The sequence below is a fragment of the Aquarana catesbeiana genome, linkage group LG01, assembly GCF_042186555.1.
Source record: "Aquarana catesbeiana isolate 2022-GZ linkage group LG01, ASM4218655v1, whole genome shotgun sequence".
Taxonomy (NCBI): Eukaryota; Metazoa; Chordata; class Amphibia; order Anura; family Ranidae; genus Aquarana; species Aquarana catesbeiana.
The window spans coordinates 458,474,287-458,491,116 of record NC_133324.1 but is presented as its reverse complement, the minus strand read 5'-3'; the positions used below and the strand labels follow the sequence as shown (position 1 = coordinate 458,491,116).

Genomic DNA, 16,830 nt, shown 5'->3' with positions numbered 1-16,830 from the left:
TTCCTTAACAATATTTAGAAAAAAATCATCTTTATTTAAAATTTCATAAAAGACATCATTATATAGGATACATAAAAGGAAGTTTTGTTATCACTAATAGCAATATCATCATGTGCACACCTCCTTTTTTGAGAAGCATAAATTGAGCATTTTGAGGTCAATATAAATACTCTGTCATGCAAGTCAGCAGACTTTATCTCGCAGAATGCATAAATGTTTTGATTGCAAGGTGGTGGCTATATGTTACGTTTTTATCAGACCGAGCCTGTTCATCAGACTATATGGGAGTATAAAAAAATGTAATAATAAGGTATCCCTATACAATAGCATATGAGGATAAACTCAACCCCTGGGAGGACTGCAGGGGACACGGAACGGAACATATTCCTCCAGGAAAATTGGCAGATTATTTTCCAAGATATCACATTAATAATACTGTTACTTTTTTCGGGGTACATTGCTTCAATAAGGTAGAGGATGGGTACCTATTTAAAGCTTGTCACTAATATATGCCATTAATCAGGCTCAAAGGTTGTAAACTGGATCAGCCACAAGAGGTCAGTATTGTCATGATGTATCTAGGAGGGTCCAAGCAAATGTCCGCAAGACACAGGAAGGGAGGAAGGTAAACTCCAACCCCCTTGTGACTTATCCAGTTTACAACCTTCGAGCCTGGTTAAGCACATATACTAGTGACAAGCATGGACTAACGATATATATCCATCCTCTACATTATTTCCATTTGGCCCTAACACTTACCAGGGGGAATTTATACAAACTGGAGCAGACACAATCTGGAGCAGCCACACATAGAAACGAATCAGCTTCTAGCTTCAGCTTGTTAAGATAAACTTTTAAAGTGCAGGATAGAAGGTAAATAGATGTCATATACAACTTCTCTAGATTATGTCTGCTCCTATGTTACTAAAATCCCATCATAATATTTTGCCCAGTAGTTGTGCTCTCTCTCTGATATGGACCCACATTATTTTTTAGGTGGAAGCAGTTGATAAGTGAAAATACATTGCTGACATTTCTTATTCAAAAGCCCAGCATGCTCTGAAAACCGAAAATGATGGGTATTTATTGTTTATCCGCATGCAGAAAAAAAATATATTAAAAAAAAGGTAAATAATATTGGCCACCATCCATCATAGTTTCCCATTATATTTATTTGCATGTACTATAATTTTAATTCTGCACAAACATATCTAACACCTATGCCTTAATGATTCCTAACTGCTTGCTAAAAATAAGACTTTTTTGAGTTAAAGTGTCATTCCACCAAAAAATTATATTTTAGCTACCTTTGGATCCTGAGTGGCTGAATGAGACAATCACTTTTTATATCTTAGATATTGTAACAGTAATAGCTTCCTAATTCCAAACTCTTATACCTGGGATGTTTGGGTGTTTCCACCCACCTTTGTGTGTTCCAGCACCCACTGTGGCATTCTCCATAGTATAAAGTAACTTTTAGAAAATAAGGAAGAGATCATGGCAACCCCTCACAATGACCACAGCAGAGCCAGGAACAAAATCTAAGCATTTTCATACCAACAGTGGCACCAAGAGATATAACAAACTGTCAGTTTACTTTTCCATATTCTTTCAAAAAAGACATATTAGTTTTGAGTGGACTGATCCCCTTTAATGCCTTTTTTTATCCTGGCTAACACAGTGCAACTTACTTTTTACCTATGTAATTCAAAATTATTATGTACCTTGGCAGTGTGGTATTTCAGTGTTCCAGTTACCCGACTCCAAGCATATCACCTTATCTCTGCCAATCAGGATGTAACCCTCATTGCATGCAAAGGTCAGCTCACTCCCAACGCCAAACTCTTTACCAGTAAAGTTACCGTTTTCAAATTCACCAGGGTCTTTACACTTCAAAGGTTCTAAAAAAATAGAATTGCAGTTTTTTTCTTAGGTTTACGTTTCACACATATACACAATCAGATACACACACAGCCATGAAAGAACACCAAGATTTGTGGGCAGGTAACATGGGAAAAAGCAGTATGGGTGCACTGGCCATCCCTGGATCATTTTGATTTATTTTGAGTCTATTATCTACTCCCAGCATTATTGCACTGGAGGGGTTGATTTTACTTAAGCAGGCCAGATGATATCGTAGCATACAAAAAAAGGGATCCTAGTAGAAACTACCCAGGAGGAAAGCGGCTACTATGGCAATAAAGGGTCATAATGGGGACTGGCTACAAAAATACAAAATTGATTGCGTTAAAAAATTATAGCTAAAATTATGTGCAGTATGGAAAGCAATATTGTTGTAACTTCACACATACTAGATCAAGAATTAAAGCACTACAATAGTGAAGTGTAGAAATAGACAAAAGACAAAAAGGACACACAAAACATTACACATAGCAAAAAGTCCAGATGCCAAATGCCATTCACATAGAGATTGTCATGCGATATTGATCACTTGATAGGTGTGAAAAAAGCAGATCATGTTTTCTGACAATCGGTATGTGTATGGCCCCCAGGGAAGTGGAGTCACTCACTTACCTAGCCGATACTGACTTAGTGCAGATTAACTAGTTGTAGATTCATTTCTGGTGGAGGGTCGATGATTGTGGAATCATATGGTAACGGTTATATCCTTACGGTATGACTTGTTGGGAGAATGGATCCAGATTTGAGTCCAAGGGATGTAAAATCGATAGGTAAGGATGATATCCTTATCTTGAGGGCTCTTAGGAACACCGAGTCCAAGATGAGATCATTACAGGTGTATGGATCAAAGAGTAGGTTGGCCAAGATAACCATATATCGTAAATTCAGCAGTATTCCTACAAAGTCCGCTGTCAAGGTGCTTCCCAATACATGGGCTGAATATCCTTCAACAGTTTGTTGGTGGCCTATATACAGGGTACTCAATGCATTCATATACTCACTGACGGTACTAGCAAAGCCTTCTGTGGCCAGTCAGACAGTGACCAGGACTGACTACTGAGTGAGCAGGTGTGTATTGGAAAGGCACTGTTAAGTGTGGATTATAGATCTGACAGTCCACATAGCACACACCGGGACAGCTGCTTAAAGATAGCAGCTCAACTCAGATGTTCCTGTCAATAACATTGAAGATAGAAGTCCGTACGTTACCACATCCTGGTGTATTCAGATATTTCGTAACCTCCGCTGTGCTAGTGCTGGGCTAGTACTGTATGTCTGTTGCACTCTAGGTCAACAAGCTCCAAGAGATGCCGGTTGATAGAGCAAGGTAATCCATTGCGGACGCTGTTTGGGTCAGGTGGCGGTCTAAATGACCTTCCATTCCTAGTCCCTGTTGGAGCGGGGAATACTGTGGGTGGCGTCACGTGACTATGGTGATGTCAACGCGTTTCGCTGGAAAGAGTAGCATAGCTTCGTCTGGACACTTAAGCGACCTTCTGTCTATTGTCATTAATGTTCTCTGACAAGCTGTATAGAATAGCCCATTTTCTGCCTATTAATATTTATTAGGGAATGAGATCAATATCCAACTCTTCCCCTTGCCTCCACATACGAGTGTCATGTTCGTTTTTATAGTTTTAACAAGGGAAGAGGAACATGCCAGAATCATGGTAGTAGACAAAGGTGCCCGAAGGTATATACCTGCAAACAGATATGTATGCATGTAGGAGAATACAGGCAGCCCCGGGTTACGAACAAGATAGGGACTGTAGGTTTGTTCTTAAGTCAAATTTGTTTGTAAGTCGGAACAGTACCTTTTTTAAGTGCAACTCCAGTCTCAGAGACAGGAAGTTAGATTAAATCCATCTAATGAGGATACAGACAGCAGTAAAAACTTTAGTGGCTCTAACCCCACACCACACAGTACACTGTAGGTACTAGCCAAAACTAATAAATAAATACAATGTAGACAGGTGTTTGCTTTAACATATTATGATGTTTTATCACTGGGGCGTGCAGTACATCTGCAGTGTGAGATGTGTCCCATTCTGCAAGATGTCTACTCGGCAGTTTCCGGGACCAGCGTGGAACGCAAGCGGCCAGCAGTGACATCACGCCGACTCCGTTCGTAAGTAGGAGTCGTTCGCAAGTCGAATGTTCGTAACTCGGGGACTGCCTGTATATGTAAACATAAAATACACAACCTAGATAGAATATCATTGTGTAACAGCACCTATAAAATACACACGAGATGGAGAGCTACCTAGTGTAGTAATAGATGGCCTGCTTGTTTTTACCTCAGTGGTGAGGAAAGGGAAAGAAAGGAGGAAAAGGGGGGAGAATGGGAAAAGGGAGGGAGAAAAGGGGGGAGGAGGAAAGATTTTTTAGTACAAGATACAGAGGATTAAAGAGGAAAAATGGTATAATCACGTGATGCCACCCACAGTATGCCCCGCTCCAGCAGGGACTAGGAATGGAAGGTGATTCACACCGCCACCTGACCGAAACAGCGTCCACCATTGATTACCTTGCTCTATCAACTAGCTTCTCTTGGAGCTTGTTGACTTAGAACAGACTTGCAACAGACATACAGTACTAGCCCAGCACTAACACAGCGGCGGTCACGGAATATCTGAACACACCAGGATGTGGTAATGTACGCACTTCTCTCTTCAATTTTATTGACAGGAACAGCTGAGTTGAGCTGCTTCCTTTAAGCGGCTGTCCTGGTGTGTGCTATGTGGACTGTCAGATCTATAATCCACACTTACCAGTGCCTTTCCAATACACACCTCCTCACTCAGTAGCCAGCCCTTGTCACTGTCTGACTGGCAACAGAAGTCTGTGCTAGTACTGTCAGTGAATATATGAATGCATTGAGTACCCTGTATCCAGGCCACCAACACATTGTTGAAGGATATACAGCCCATGTATTGGGAAGCACCTTGACAGCAGACTGGCTATCAACTTTGTAGGAATACTGCTGAATTTAGGATACATGATTATCTTTGCCAATCTACTCTGTGCTTTCTCCATTATTTGAACCATGGCCATAGGACAGCCAGTCCTTTCTTCGATCCACACACCTGTAGTGATTTCATCTTGGACTCAGTGTTCCTAAGAGCCTTCAAGATAAGGATATCATCCTTACCTATTGAATATACATCCCTTGGATCCAGTGTCCCAACAAGTCATAACATAAGGATATTACCGTTACCACATGCATCCACAATCATCGACCCTCCACCAGAAATGAATCTACAACTAGTTAGTCTGCACTAAGTCAGTATCGGCTAGGTCAATGATTGACTCCACTTCCCTGGGGGCCATACACATACCGATTGTCAGAAAACATCAACTGCTTTTTTCATACCTATCAAGTGATCAATATAGCATGACAATCTCTATGTGAATGGTATTTGGCGTCCAGACTTTTTGTTTATGTGTAATGTTTTGTGTGTCCTTTTTGTCTTTTGTCTATTTCTACACTTCAATATTGTAGTGTTTTAATTCTTGAGTATACATGAAGTTGCAACAATATTGTTTTCCATACTGCATGTAATTTTGGCTGTCATTTTTTAAATCAATATATTTTGTATTTTTGTAACCAGTTCCCATTATGACCCTTTGTTGCCATAGCAGCCACTTTCCTCCTGGGTAGTTTCTACTAGGGTCCCTTTTGTATGCTTAGATTGGCTTGGCTATGGTGATAACACCCGAATGTGGTAAGTGGTCCAAGGATGACTAATAAATATAATCTTGTGGATATACCTTGATAGGACCTGTTACTCTCTTGCTGTGTTTATGCTCAGATGATACCATACACACAGTCAGTGTTGATGGGGGAATGCCTCCTGCTGCAATATTGTTTTCTGCCAGTGGGGACGCAGGGAGCATTCCTGGCTGGCAGAATACTATGGTTACTGCCAGCGACTATACAGTGTGTAGAAAAATATGACATGCTGGTTGTACCCATGTCAATGGATGGATCGACTTGGGTACAATCAGCCCGCCCATACATTGATTGGCCGGTCCCTGCTGAACCGGCCAATTTTCGATCCATTTATGGTCGGCCTGAAACTACTCATATACATGAGAAGACTATCCTTCTACTTGGATACAAAGTATGTTTATGAACATATAGTGAGCTCCGCATACAATTCCTCAGTCTTGTGGGAAACAAATTAATAATGTGGAATGGATATGACTAAATGACTGCTATGATTTTCCTAAGATAAATCCAGGCCCAGGGTTGTCTGTTCAGTCCATAAACATGCATATATACCCTGAAACAATTGTGCATGTAAATGAAAGGATCTTTTATAGGATGAATGCCAACATATACTGTGACATACTGAAGCAGAGCATGATCCTCTCCCTTCGGAGACTGGGACACAGGGCAGTATGTCATGTCAAGACTCCAGTGGCAACCTGTGAAGCTCTGGTGAACTCCATGCCCAAGAGGGTTAAGGCAGTGCTGGAAAATGATTGTGGCCACACAAAATATTGACAGTTTGGGCCCAATTTGAACATTATTACCTAGGGGTGCAGACTTGATGGACCACTTGGTCCTCTTTCTGCCATCAATCTTTTATGTTCCTATATTTAAAAAAAAAAACAAAACAGTACAGTCCACCCTTTTATTTTGCAGTTACCTAAACACATTTTTCCATTGCCGGTATAGGGAGAGATACAGGTACATATGTAGGAGCCTTCAGTATTTGTACATGACGCGTGTTTATCACAATCCGACCCAACTGCACATTCATCAACATCTTAAAAAGAATACATATAAAACAAATAAATTACTTATTTATATATGAAGTTGCTGGTTATTTTTAAACAAGTTGTTCAATTCAAGATCACTTCTCCAGGTGTCATTTAACAACATCAAAATGGCTTTTTGTTTTACAAGTATAACATTTTATTTCTAGGTAATATTTAAGCAACAGACAAAACATTCAAATACAAGAGTATTTTTTCTTTTACAAATTGTAATTTCATACTTCAACAAAAACCAGACAAGAGGGGTCATTAATAATAGCAGTGCAAATAAAAATCATGGTTCCTGCCTCAGCAACCAGGCTGCAGGTGTAATTTTCCATAAATTATCCGAGCGTTGTTCTATGTGTATTGTAATAATTTTTAGCCCAGTCATCGAGTGATGAATTAATTCATAGAACTTCCATGTCAAAGGCATAATTGATAAGTACAGTATTTTTATTTAGCTATTGCTTGTTTGCCTGGAAATAAACTGCATTTATGAGTAGAAAAATTGTTCAGCATTTTCTTAAAGTTGAACTCTTTGCTAGCATAAAATATACCCCTGCAGTGCCCCCCCCCCCCCAAATCACTGCATGGGTAAATGCTTGTTTTGTCTAGATGGTGATGAATAAGGTGAACTACTTTATTCTTATCTCCACAGGTGCTCATCTCCTCTCTCTGACAGTCCCAACTGGTCAGCAGGCTCTAAAGCCGCGTACACACAGTACGATTGTTGGGCAACCAAGTGTCAGATTTTTTTTCAAAAGGGCATGTGCCAGGATCTTGTCTTGCATTCTAACAGTACACAATTGTGCCACGTGAACTTTGTGACATACTACGAGGAATTTCAGCTCTTCAGCACCACCCTTTGGGCCCCTTCTACTAATTTCGTGTTTGGTGAGCATTGATTCCGAGCATGCATGTTTTTACTTTCGACTTTTGTGTGACGGATTTGTGTACTCACCATATGAAAATCTGAGGTCAAACCAAAAATTTACTAGCCTGTCATCCAACATTTGTTGGCCGAAAGTTGGACAACAATTGTCAAAAGGAGCGTACTAATGGTAAGATTTTTGGACAACAGTGTGTCAACAGCCAATCCCCTGCCAACAATCTTACCATGTGTACGAGGCTTTAGGGTCCTCACATACAATGCAGGACTGCTGGTTCTGCATTGTATGTGATGTTGGGCAGCTGTGACCGGCTGAGTTGCAAAGAAGATGCTTCATTAGACCAGTCAAAAAGCCTGGAGAAAGCCTGTTGGAGCTAAGAATAAGGTAAGTAATTCACCATATTCATTGTCCTCTAGACAAAACAAACTTTTAACCCATGCAGTGCACCAGAGAGTGGGGGTAAGGGGCTATACCATGGTTAGAATTTACAGCAGCCTGAAGTGGGGCTTAAAATAATAATAGTATAAGCCAAGGGTGAGAATGCAGCAACTACTGTAAGTGGAAAAGAGGGTCAACAATGTCAGAAATGTTATGTTTCTGGTGTAAAGTATAAGATTTCGCAAGATGGAGGCTGATTTTGGTAAAGAACATGAGACACTTCACTCAATTCACTTCAAATATCCAATTTTGTGAAAACCCAGTTCCTGTTCATTTTTTTTTTTAATCTGCATTAAATGGGTATGGGATTGGGAATTCAATGTAAAATATGCAGCTAAAATTTATTGTGAAGATTCTCAACTCCTCTATTTAATCAGCGCAAGTTACCTTCAAAGGAAAACTAAATTGTAAGTAACTAAAATGAAAATGTACTTTTTACTATATAAATATTTACATAAAAAGGACCTGGTAGTCATTATGCAGTTTAAACTGTTTGAACTACAGACAAACAACTTAATACATACTTGGAATACATGTAAGGGAGCTTTTTTACTTACCGAAGGATATGTATTTCTGTTCATCCAGTCTTAACTTTATGCAGCCGTCCACGCCGTCCCGCCTCCTCCTCGTCCGTCCGTGACGAGGAGGAGGCGGAGCTTTGTTACAGTGGCTGTGAGTATAGGAAGTCTACACCGTCCATGCCGTCCCGCCTCCTCCTCATCCGTCCGTAATGAGGAGGAGGCGGAGCTTTGTTACAGTGGACCGCGCGGACTTCCTATACACACAGCCACTGTAACAAAGCTCCGCCTCTTCCTCGTCATGGATGGAGGAGGCGGTACGGTGTGGACGGCGCAGACTTGATATACACACAGCCCTGCTGTAAATAGGAGGGGACAATGTACGGCGTAATATGGCTTTCCTTCCCCTGCATCAGTACTGACACGGCACCAGATAACCTGACTCAAGTATAAGCTGAGTTTTTCAGCACATTTTTAGTGCTGAAAATGCCCCCCTTGGCTTATACTCGAGTCAGGTTATCTGCCGCCGTGTCAGTATTGATGCGGGGGAAGGAAAGCCACATTACGCCATACATTGTCCCCTCCTGTTCACAGCAGGGCTGTGTGTATATGAAGTCTGCGCCGTCCAAGCCGTCCCGCCTCCTCCTCGTCCATCCGTGACAAGGAGGCGGAGCTTTGTTACAGTGGCTGTGTGTATAGGAAAAAAAATGTGCTGAAAAACTCGGCTTATACTCTAGTATATACGGTACATCTTGCAGTTTGGACTAATGGCACTGGTTTGGTTCAATGGTACTTTTCAGACACTAGTAAAACAGTTCAGCAGTAAGTCTTGAAATCTTTTGGTATGTCCCAGTGAGGTGACCACTGCTAATAAAAGCAGATGTCAACCCTAATGGAAGGTCATTAGGTTTGTAAAAGAAATACCGGTATATATCAAAGAGTAATACTTGTTTCTACCTTTTTTTAAAAGAAAAAATGTTGCATTTCTGGGTTGTTCATCTTTGCAGTTACTTCCTGTCTAGATGTATGCATTTTTGTTCACCTGTGGAATAATGTGTAACAGGGTGATTGTGATAGTAGATCAATTGGGAGTACTGTCACATAAAGATGCCTTAACAAGTACCTTAATGGCAGTGTTATTTTAATGACAGCAGCATATTTAAAAATATTAAGGGTCCATGCACTCTGGTTTAAAGTGGTTGTACACCCTGTAAACCACTTTTACCTACAGGTAAGCCTATATTAAGGCTTACCTGTAGGTGCTGGAAATATCTCTTAAACCTCCACGGTTTAGGAGATATTTACAATAAAACCTTGCGCTCATGTCTACTGCGCATGCACACTTTAAAAAGGGCAGATCGCGACGTTTCTAAAGGGGTCATGCCTTGACTGGCGGCTCCTGCGCACATGCGTGGGAGTGACGTCACGCGACTCCGGACAGTCACAGAGCCGGAGTTTGCGGCCCCGGAAGGAAGAGGGGTGAAGATGGACGGTCGTTGCTAGTGGGGACAGCGGTGACATCGCAGGCTTCAGTTTCAGGTAAGTGACACATAATGGGCTACTGTGCGATGCATAGTAGCCCATTATGCTTTACCTTTGCAGGGAAATAAAGAGGAAGTAAAACCCATCAGTGTTTACTTCCTCTTTAAAGACCGCTGCCAGTTTTGTGTTTTGCCTGTAGAAGCAGCTCAGTTTTATTCTATGTGTCCATGCACATTAGGACATTTAGAGGCATATTTTAAGCTCAGCGTTTAGAGCCAGGAAAAACACCCTTCTGGTTTGCATTTTTCTGGTCGATAAAACGCTAAACATTCCTAAGCTCTTCTAAACTCCTCTACAAAAAATCTCTATAAAAGCGTTTTTTTTTCTGTCAAGGAAGCAGGTGTTTTTTTAAGCCCAGTGTGCATGGAGCCTGAAAACGACTTTTAAAATTATATTAACATGTTTAAGGCATGCAGTATATGAGATTGCAGTAATTTGGCATTGTTTTTATGTTCATGTTCACAAATTTCCTTTGTGGCGTGATCCACATAAAGGCACTATGAGATTTTCACAGTCTGACAGACAGATCTCAATTACCACCACTTACTTTTTTTCTACCTCTGTATCCATATGCTAATGGTGAACATCACAGTGGAACATGTATCTATTACAAAGAAAAACAAGCAAAGGTGAACATACCGAGACATTTAGGTGAAGTGCCATTCCAGCTTCCATTATCTTTACATAACATCCGTGAGTCTCCCAGGAGGTAGTATCCACTGTTACACTGATAGGTCACCGTGCTTCCAGCAAAGAAATCTTCATCACTGTTAATGCCATTTCTCAAATGAGGAGGTTTTCCACAGCTAATCCCTTAGGGAAATGAGAATTTATGGAGCAACAAAACAAAACTGACACATCATTAAAAATGAAGCAGAAATGTGAGACATTTTCAGTACAGGTATTTAGAGGTTCTTGTAAATATATGTATAAATAATCACAATACTCCATGTAAGTTAAACATTCAGACAGGCTCAAAAATTAATTGGAAGGGTCAGTCAACTACCACAAATCCAAGCTATATATGTATTCTCATATCTCCCAATAGTCCTGCATCTCATGTATGTGGGCGGTGTTACTATAGCAGCCGAATATTGGAATGCTCATTTCTGCACCTAACTTCAATTATTTTGCTGTTCTGTCAGTGGGTGTGATCTCCTGCCCAACATGAGCACTAGAGCTCCAGCAGAGAGGAGTAGCAGAGCAGAAAGCAGAGCATAAACAGGTAAATAGTTCACTGAACACCAATGACCCCCATAGACACCAATTTCCACCACCCTAACCTCAGAAATCACCAATACCCCCTTCCCCCTCCACAGTGTACCAGTGCCCCTCTTCTGCCCCCCCCCCACAAATTACTGGGTCTCCTTCTTTTGCCCCACAGAGCACAGAAGTCCTCCCTCTCCCAAGACTAAGTAAGCACCAATTCCATCCTCCCCTACATCCACTAAGCACCAATGCCTCTCTCCCCCCACTAACCACCAGTGCCCCCTCTTCCTCCGACTGTGGCATTTTTTCTCCAGTTTACCACCAAAGTCAAGCATTTTGTTTCTCCCACTGACTCTGAGCAGCTTTTCCTCCCACTGACCACCAATACCAGGCATTTTTTCCCCTTGTTGACCACAAAATTTCAGACCAAAGCTCGGCTATTCAGACAAAGCCATAGCCGAGTCCTTACCAACCAGTGAAATCCCTGGTCATATAGGCAAAGGAGCTGAAGATAGTTTAAAAAAAAAATGTGTGGGGGTTTTCCCCTTAATTCATTACAGGTCCTTTAAGTCTAGTATGAATTTTAAGGGGGACACCATTGGCAAAAAAAAAGGCATGAAGTTCCCCCAAATTCTATACTACACCCTTTGGGTATGGATTTTACAGGGGAGCCCTATGCAATGAACATATATAGCAATGAGTACATACAACAATAATAGGTGAACACTGCTAACAACATGTTTCACAAACATATGAAGACAGACACCTATATATACGACATACCTTGTTCATAATACTATAACATGTTCAATTACATTTTAAGAAAATTAAATTCTGATATAAAAGATTTCCAAAGTGTGTCACATCCCATGAGAAATAGAAAAGAGAGGAACCCCTGGGGGTGGGATTTTTAGGGCATTACCAACAGACAATAAAGATAAAGAATAATAACTTTAATAATTGTATAGAAAATACATAGAATATCAAACAAAGTCATGGACATCGAAACATCAAAATATGCAAATTGATGATACAGAAATCCTATACTCTAACGAATTTCAGAGATGAATGTACTGGGTTTTATAGGTCCCAGTACACATGGCCTGCCCCAATTGAGGACAAGACCCTTTTTTTATGATTGGGGGCATAGTCCATATATATTTTTTGGGTACATAATCTGGGCTGGAGATACCTCTTCTATAGAGATTTACTCTAAGCGGTGATAATGTGGATAGGATGGATAACTCCATGTGACAGGGTCCTTCTTTTAAAATGGATATGGACAATCTCATGCATGTGAAATTGAATAGGATATTATATATTTCCTATTAACCCCTGATGAAGGAGACTACATTCATCTCTGAAACGCATTGGGTATAGGATTTCTGTATCATCAGTTTGCATATTTTGATGTTTCTATGTCCATGACTTTGTTTAATACTCTATATATTTTTCTATACAATTATTAAAATGATTATTCTTTATTGTCTGTTGGTAGTGCCTTCAAAATCCCACCCCCAGGGGTTCTTCTCTTTTCAATTAAGGGTCGGTTCACATCTGAATCGCACAGAAACGCGGCCCACGTTCTTGGGAAATTTTCAGCTCATTTATTTGAATGTGCTCAAATCACACTGGATCACATTAAAATTAGTGCATGTGCTCCTTTTAAAAACGCAGTTCAACCTAATTGCGTGGTACTGCAGGTAAATGCACTGGGGCGTTGTTAGTAATACACTGATAATCGCAGCAGATCCCACACCCAGTGCGTTTTAAATGTGATGCTGGAAAAGCGCAGGGTTTGCAGGTTTTTTAACTCCACGTTCTGGTGTGAACGGCCCTCAAGCTAAAAAAAATTTAAACAAATCTTTAAAAGATATGCATCATAGTGCAGCAAATATTTTTACAATTGTTTATGGAAAATAATAATTTCTGCTTTTTTAGCTTCTGTTGGTATATTCTGCATACTGTTACTTTTAAGTTATTATTTATCATGTATTTAACCATGAGCATCTTCTAAAATTAACACAAATTTCTACTGCTCACAAATATCTATAAACATGTACCACTAAAATCCAGAAAAGCCTCCAACATTACTACATAATACTGCCCCAATCCATGCTCATTTCTATGATATTCCACCATTCTGAGGAATAGGATACTAACTTTCACATCTTGGCCGGGGTTGATCCCATTCTCCCAGATTCTGGCACCGTTGTTCAGAACTGCCTACAATCTGATATCCTGGGTCACAAAACAGACTGATCCTGGAACCTGGCTTAAGGTCACTGGTCAATGTGTGCAAATGTGGTGAAAATGCCTCCAAAGATGGACAGTCTGCATGGTATATAAATGGTAACATGATAAATGACAATAACTCTTGTATTGAAAGACACAGGTAGGAAAAGATTTCTACATACAGTATTTACCTGAGCAGAATTTACTCTTGTGGTCCACTTTAACCCTTCCAACCACGCCTGGCAGAAAATCAGCCCAAGCCAACACATTTCCTTTTTGGAGGTCATGTGGACACGATGTAGCTAAAGATCTCACCTACAGTAGTAGCATACAGATTACTCAATTGTTATACAACCCTGTGTCATTCATTCTTTTTCATGGGCAAGTTGTAATTATTGATTGTTATTTAATACATAAGGCCTTTTTTACTCATTTACCTGTTCTGGTGAAAGTGGGTAATCCCAAATATTAAGCTGACTGAGTGATCCCACAAAAGATTCTGCTGGGTTAAAACCTTCTCCCCTTTGATCTTGCTCTTGTGCAAGGACTAATGCTCCCCCACCTAGATGATCAGAATATCACATCCAACATTAGAAAGTGTAAAATGAAAGGATAATTAAAATAGGAGAATTACAAGCACATTAAAAATAACAAAATTTTGCTTGCTCTGCAGGTGCACAGTAGACACTAGTTAAAATCTGTTTAGACTGAAAGGTTTGCTCTAAGCTATAAAATAACAGCAAACTGACACCTCCCCAGAGCTTGTATAAGCATTGCTTTGACTTAATTATTGCAAAGGCAAACAATACTTGAGTACACCACATTTTAATAAATGTGTAATATTAATCTACTACTTCTACCCACCAGGGATGTGCATTCCAACAGATAGTCCTTTTCCACCATCAGACAGTCTTCCATCAATGTACACTTTCCAAGACCCATCACTATTTGTCCAGGTGACTGTAATGTGATGCCATCTACCATCATTCACTGAAGGGCAGTCAGTTATTTTCTCCTTCCCATTGACATAAAGTACCCACCTGCATAGTAGGTAGTTACTGTTCGTTAAATGAATTAGTGTAAAACTGTACACACATAACAAACATCTCTTTAACAGGCAGAGTATGAATTTAGAACACATTTCAAATGAAGGTCTTTTGTCAGTGATATAGTAAAGAAATATATGTCCATAACTCATTGCAACCAGATTTACACACACATTTCTGTTTTTTTTCAGGTTTGTCGGATTAGAGAAAACAGAGCAGCCACATTTACTTAACACATCTTCAGGCTATGAATCCTGCTTAGTAGAACTGCAGAATGATTGTGCTTTACGGAAACCTACACTGAGAGAAATGGAGGCTGACATTTTTTACCTTCTTTTCAAATACTAGTTACTGTATGTAGTGAGCTTCAATACTTTTTCAACTACTAACCTAGAGCAATTATTTAGATCAGGCCTTTCTATGACTTGTGCAATATTACCAGAGGTTTATGTCTAACTTCTACTATTGCAGATCCACTTACTCATCCCACCAAAGGGAGCACATGTTGGCTCCATGGTGAAATGGTATGAAGAGGTATTGTCTTTGGGGCAGACAGTTTAGATTGATTGCACACTATTTTCTACTACAGTGGATTCAGACTTTAACGTTTATGTAGAACACAGGCTTGGGATCCATCAACAAAAGGCTGATGGAATATCATGAGTCCAAATTGTATTCATCCCCACAGTTTGAGACTGAGGGAGAGAGTATGTGAGGCACTGTCTTGTAGAGTTGTGGATGGTGTCACCTAGATCCTTACCTACATATGGCGAGGTTCTCCAGGGTTTGTGACTGATGTGGAGAAAATAGGCTTTTCGTTTGCTCTGAATCCTAATAATTCACTGTTCTAGGTCCTAGACCCTGGAGGCTTTGAAGAGCTTTGGGTAGGAAAAGGTCTCCATTCCTAGGTTTACATCTTACCTCAGATATCGTGATTAGTCTCAGCTGTGCACAGGTCTTTATAAATGTGAGCTAACTGATGCTCAGGGCTCTCTCTCGCTCTTGTTCTCTCCACTTGGAGAGCATGCTGTTGCGTGAATAGGCTAACTGTTCACAGAACACTAAAATGTGTAAGTGTTGTTTGCTTGTTTTGGGGAACCCACTAGAGCATACCCTGTTAGTCAACAACTGACCTGAGATAAATTAGTGACTCATTTAAGCAGATGTTATTTTTTTTTTCTTTTGCTATGGACTTGCTATACAAAGCCCCCTTGCAACTGACATCTGTGCAGGTGCAGGCCCCCAAATGCACTCTGTCTGCATTTATGGACATGCATCTGTACCTGCACCAATGTCAAATTGGGACCGGGGGCTGATCAGTGCAGTCACTGCATCCCAATTGACATGAAAGGGATTGTCTGCACACGGAGGCATGAAAACCCGGGCATTCCATGCAGGCAAAGACATCCCTTACTTGGGTGTACGCATTGAAAAACCCTGTGTGGATGAGGCCTTAAATACAAAACTGAACCTATTTGTTTAAAGATTGTATTGTAAACAAAATGTTATTCAAGCATTTCAAAAACAAGTATACAAAAAAGTAATTCATTGATATATATTAAACTTTATTTACCCATTATAATCTGTGAGTAGGAACGCGTTATCACTGCCATTTTCAATGGCATATGATATTGGTGTCCCATAATTTGTGACATCTGTGGACCTCATCCAAAAGGCACAGGTGATGGCATCCAGCGTAGGTAAATGATTATCAAGCATGACATAGCCATATATACCAGAAACCTCAAAATCCAGATTAAATCCAGAAGGCTGTTCTGCAGCAAACAAAAACATATCAGCATTTCTGTGAGAGTATTTAGATTAAACTTGCTTGAGTTTATGCACTGGATGCATTGAGTTGCATGTAATACCAAGATATCTTACTCCCCTTCAACTTCTTGAAAGAAAAGGTTGGGGCATAGTCACGCAGAGATTTCTGACATATGGAACAGTCAGAGTTGGAAAATGTCACCCTATTCTGTCAATGTTTTAATCTAGTGCCTCAACCATTATCATTAATCTAAGTCTAAAGCCCCGTACACACGATCAGACTTTCCGACAACAAAACCGTGGAATTTTGTTTGAAGGGTGTTGACTCCAACTTGTCTTGCATACACACAGTCATACAAATGTTGGCCAACAATTACGACCGTAGTGATGTACAAGACATACGGCAAGCCGATAAAAGTCATAAATAGTCATGTGATATCTCCATTACGAACGCTAGTTTTACAAGACCGACGGACTTGTGTACACATGATC

At 40.3% G+C, this 16,830-nt stretch overlaps 1 protein-coding gene across 3 annotated transcripts in view; it reads right to left on the bottom strand.

The window, feature by feature from the left end:
* The window catches only part of SVEP1 (sushi, von Willebrand factor type A, EGF and pentraxin domain containing 1), a 486,322-nt gene that overhangs the window by 109,658 nt on the left and 359,834 nt on the right, over nt 1–16,830 (bottom strand). For all 3 annotated transcript variants that reach the window (XM_073591153.1, XM_073591134.1, XM_073591144.1), the window contains exons 26-33: nt 16,142–16,343; nt 14,387–14,562; nt 13,960–14,084; nt 13,714–13,837; nt 13,451–13,621; nt 10,718–10,891; nt 6,579–6,698; nt 1,725–1,901 (exon numbers count right to left, since the gene is read on the bottom strand). In XM_073591153.1, the coding sequence (XP_073447254.1) occupies nt 1,725–1,901; nt 6,579–6,698; nt 10,718–10,891; nt 13,451–13,621; nt 13,714–13,837; nt 13,960–14,084; nt 14,387–14,562; nt 16,142–16,343 (1,269 nt within the window). The remainder of the gene's footprint in view (nt 1–1,724; nt 1,902–6,578; nt 6,699–10,717; nt 10,892–13,450; nt 13,622–13,713; nt 13,838–13,959; nt 14,085–14,386; nt 14,563–16,141; nt 16,344–16,830) is intronic.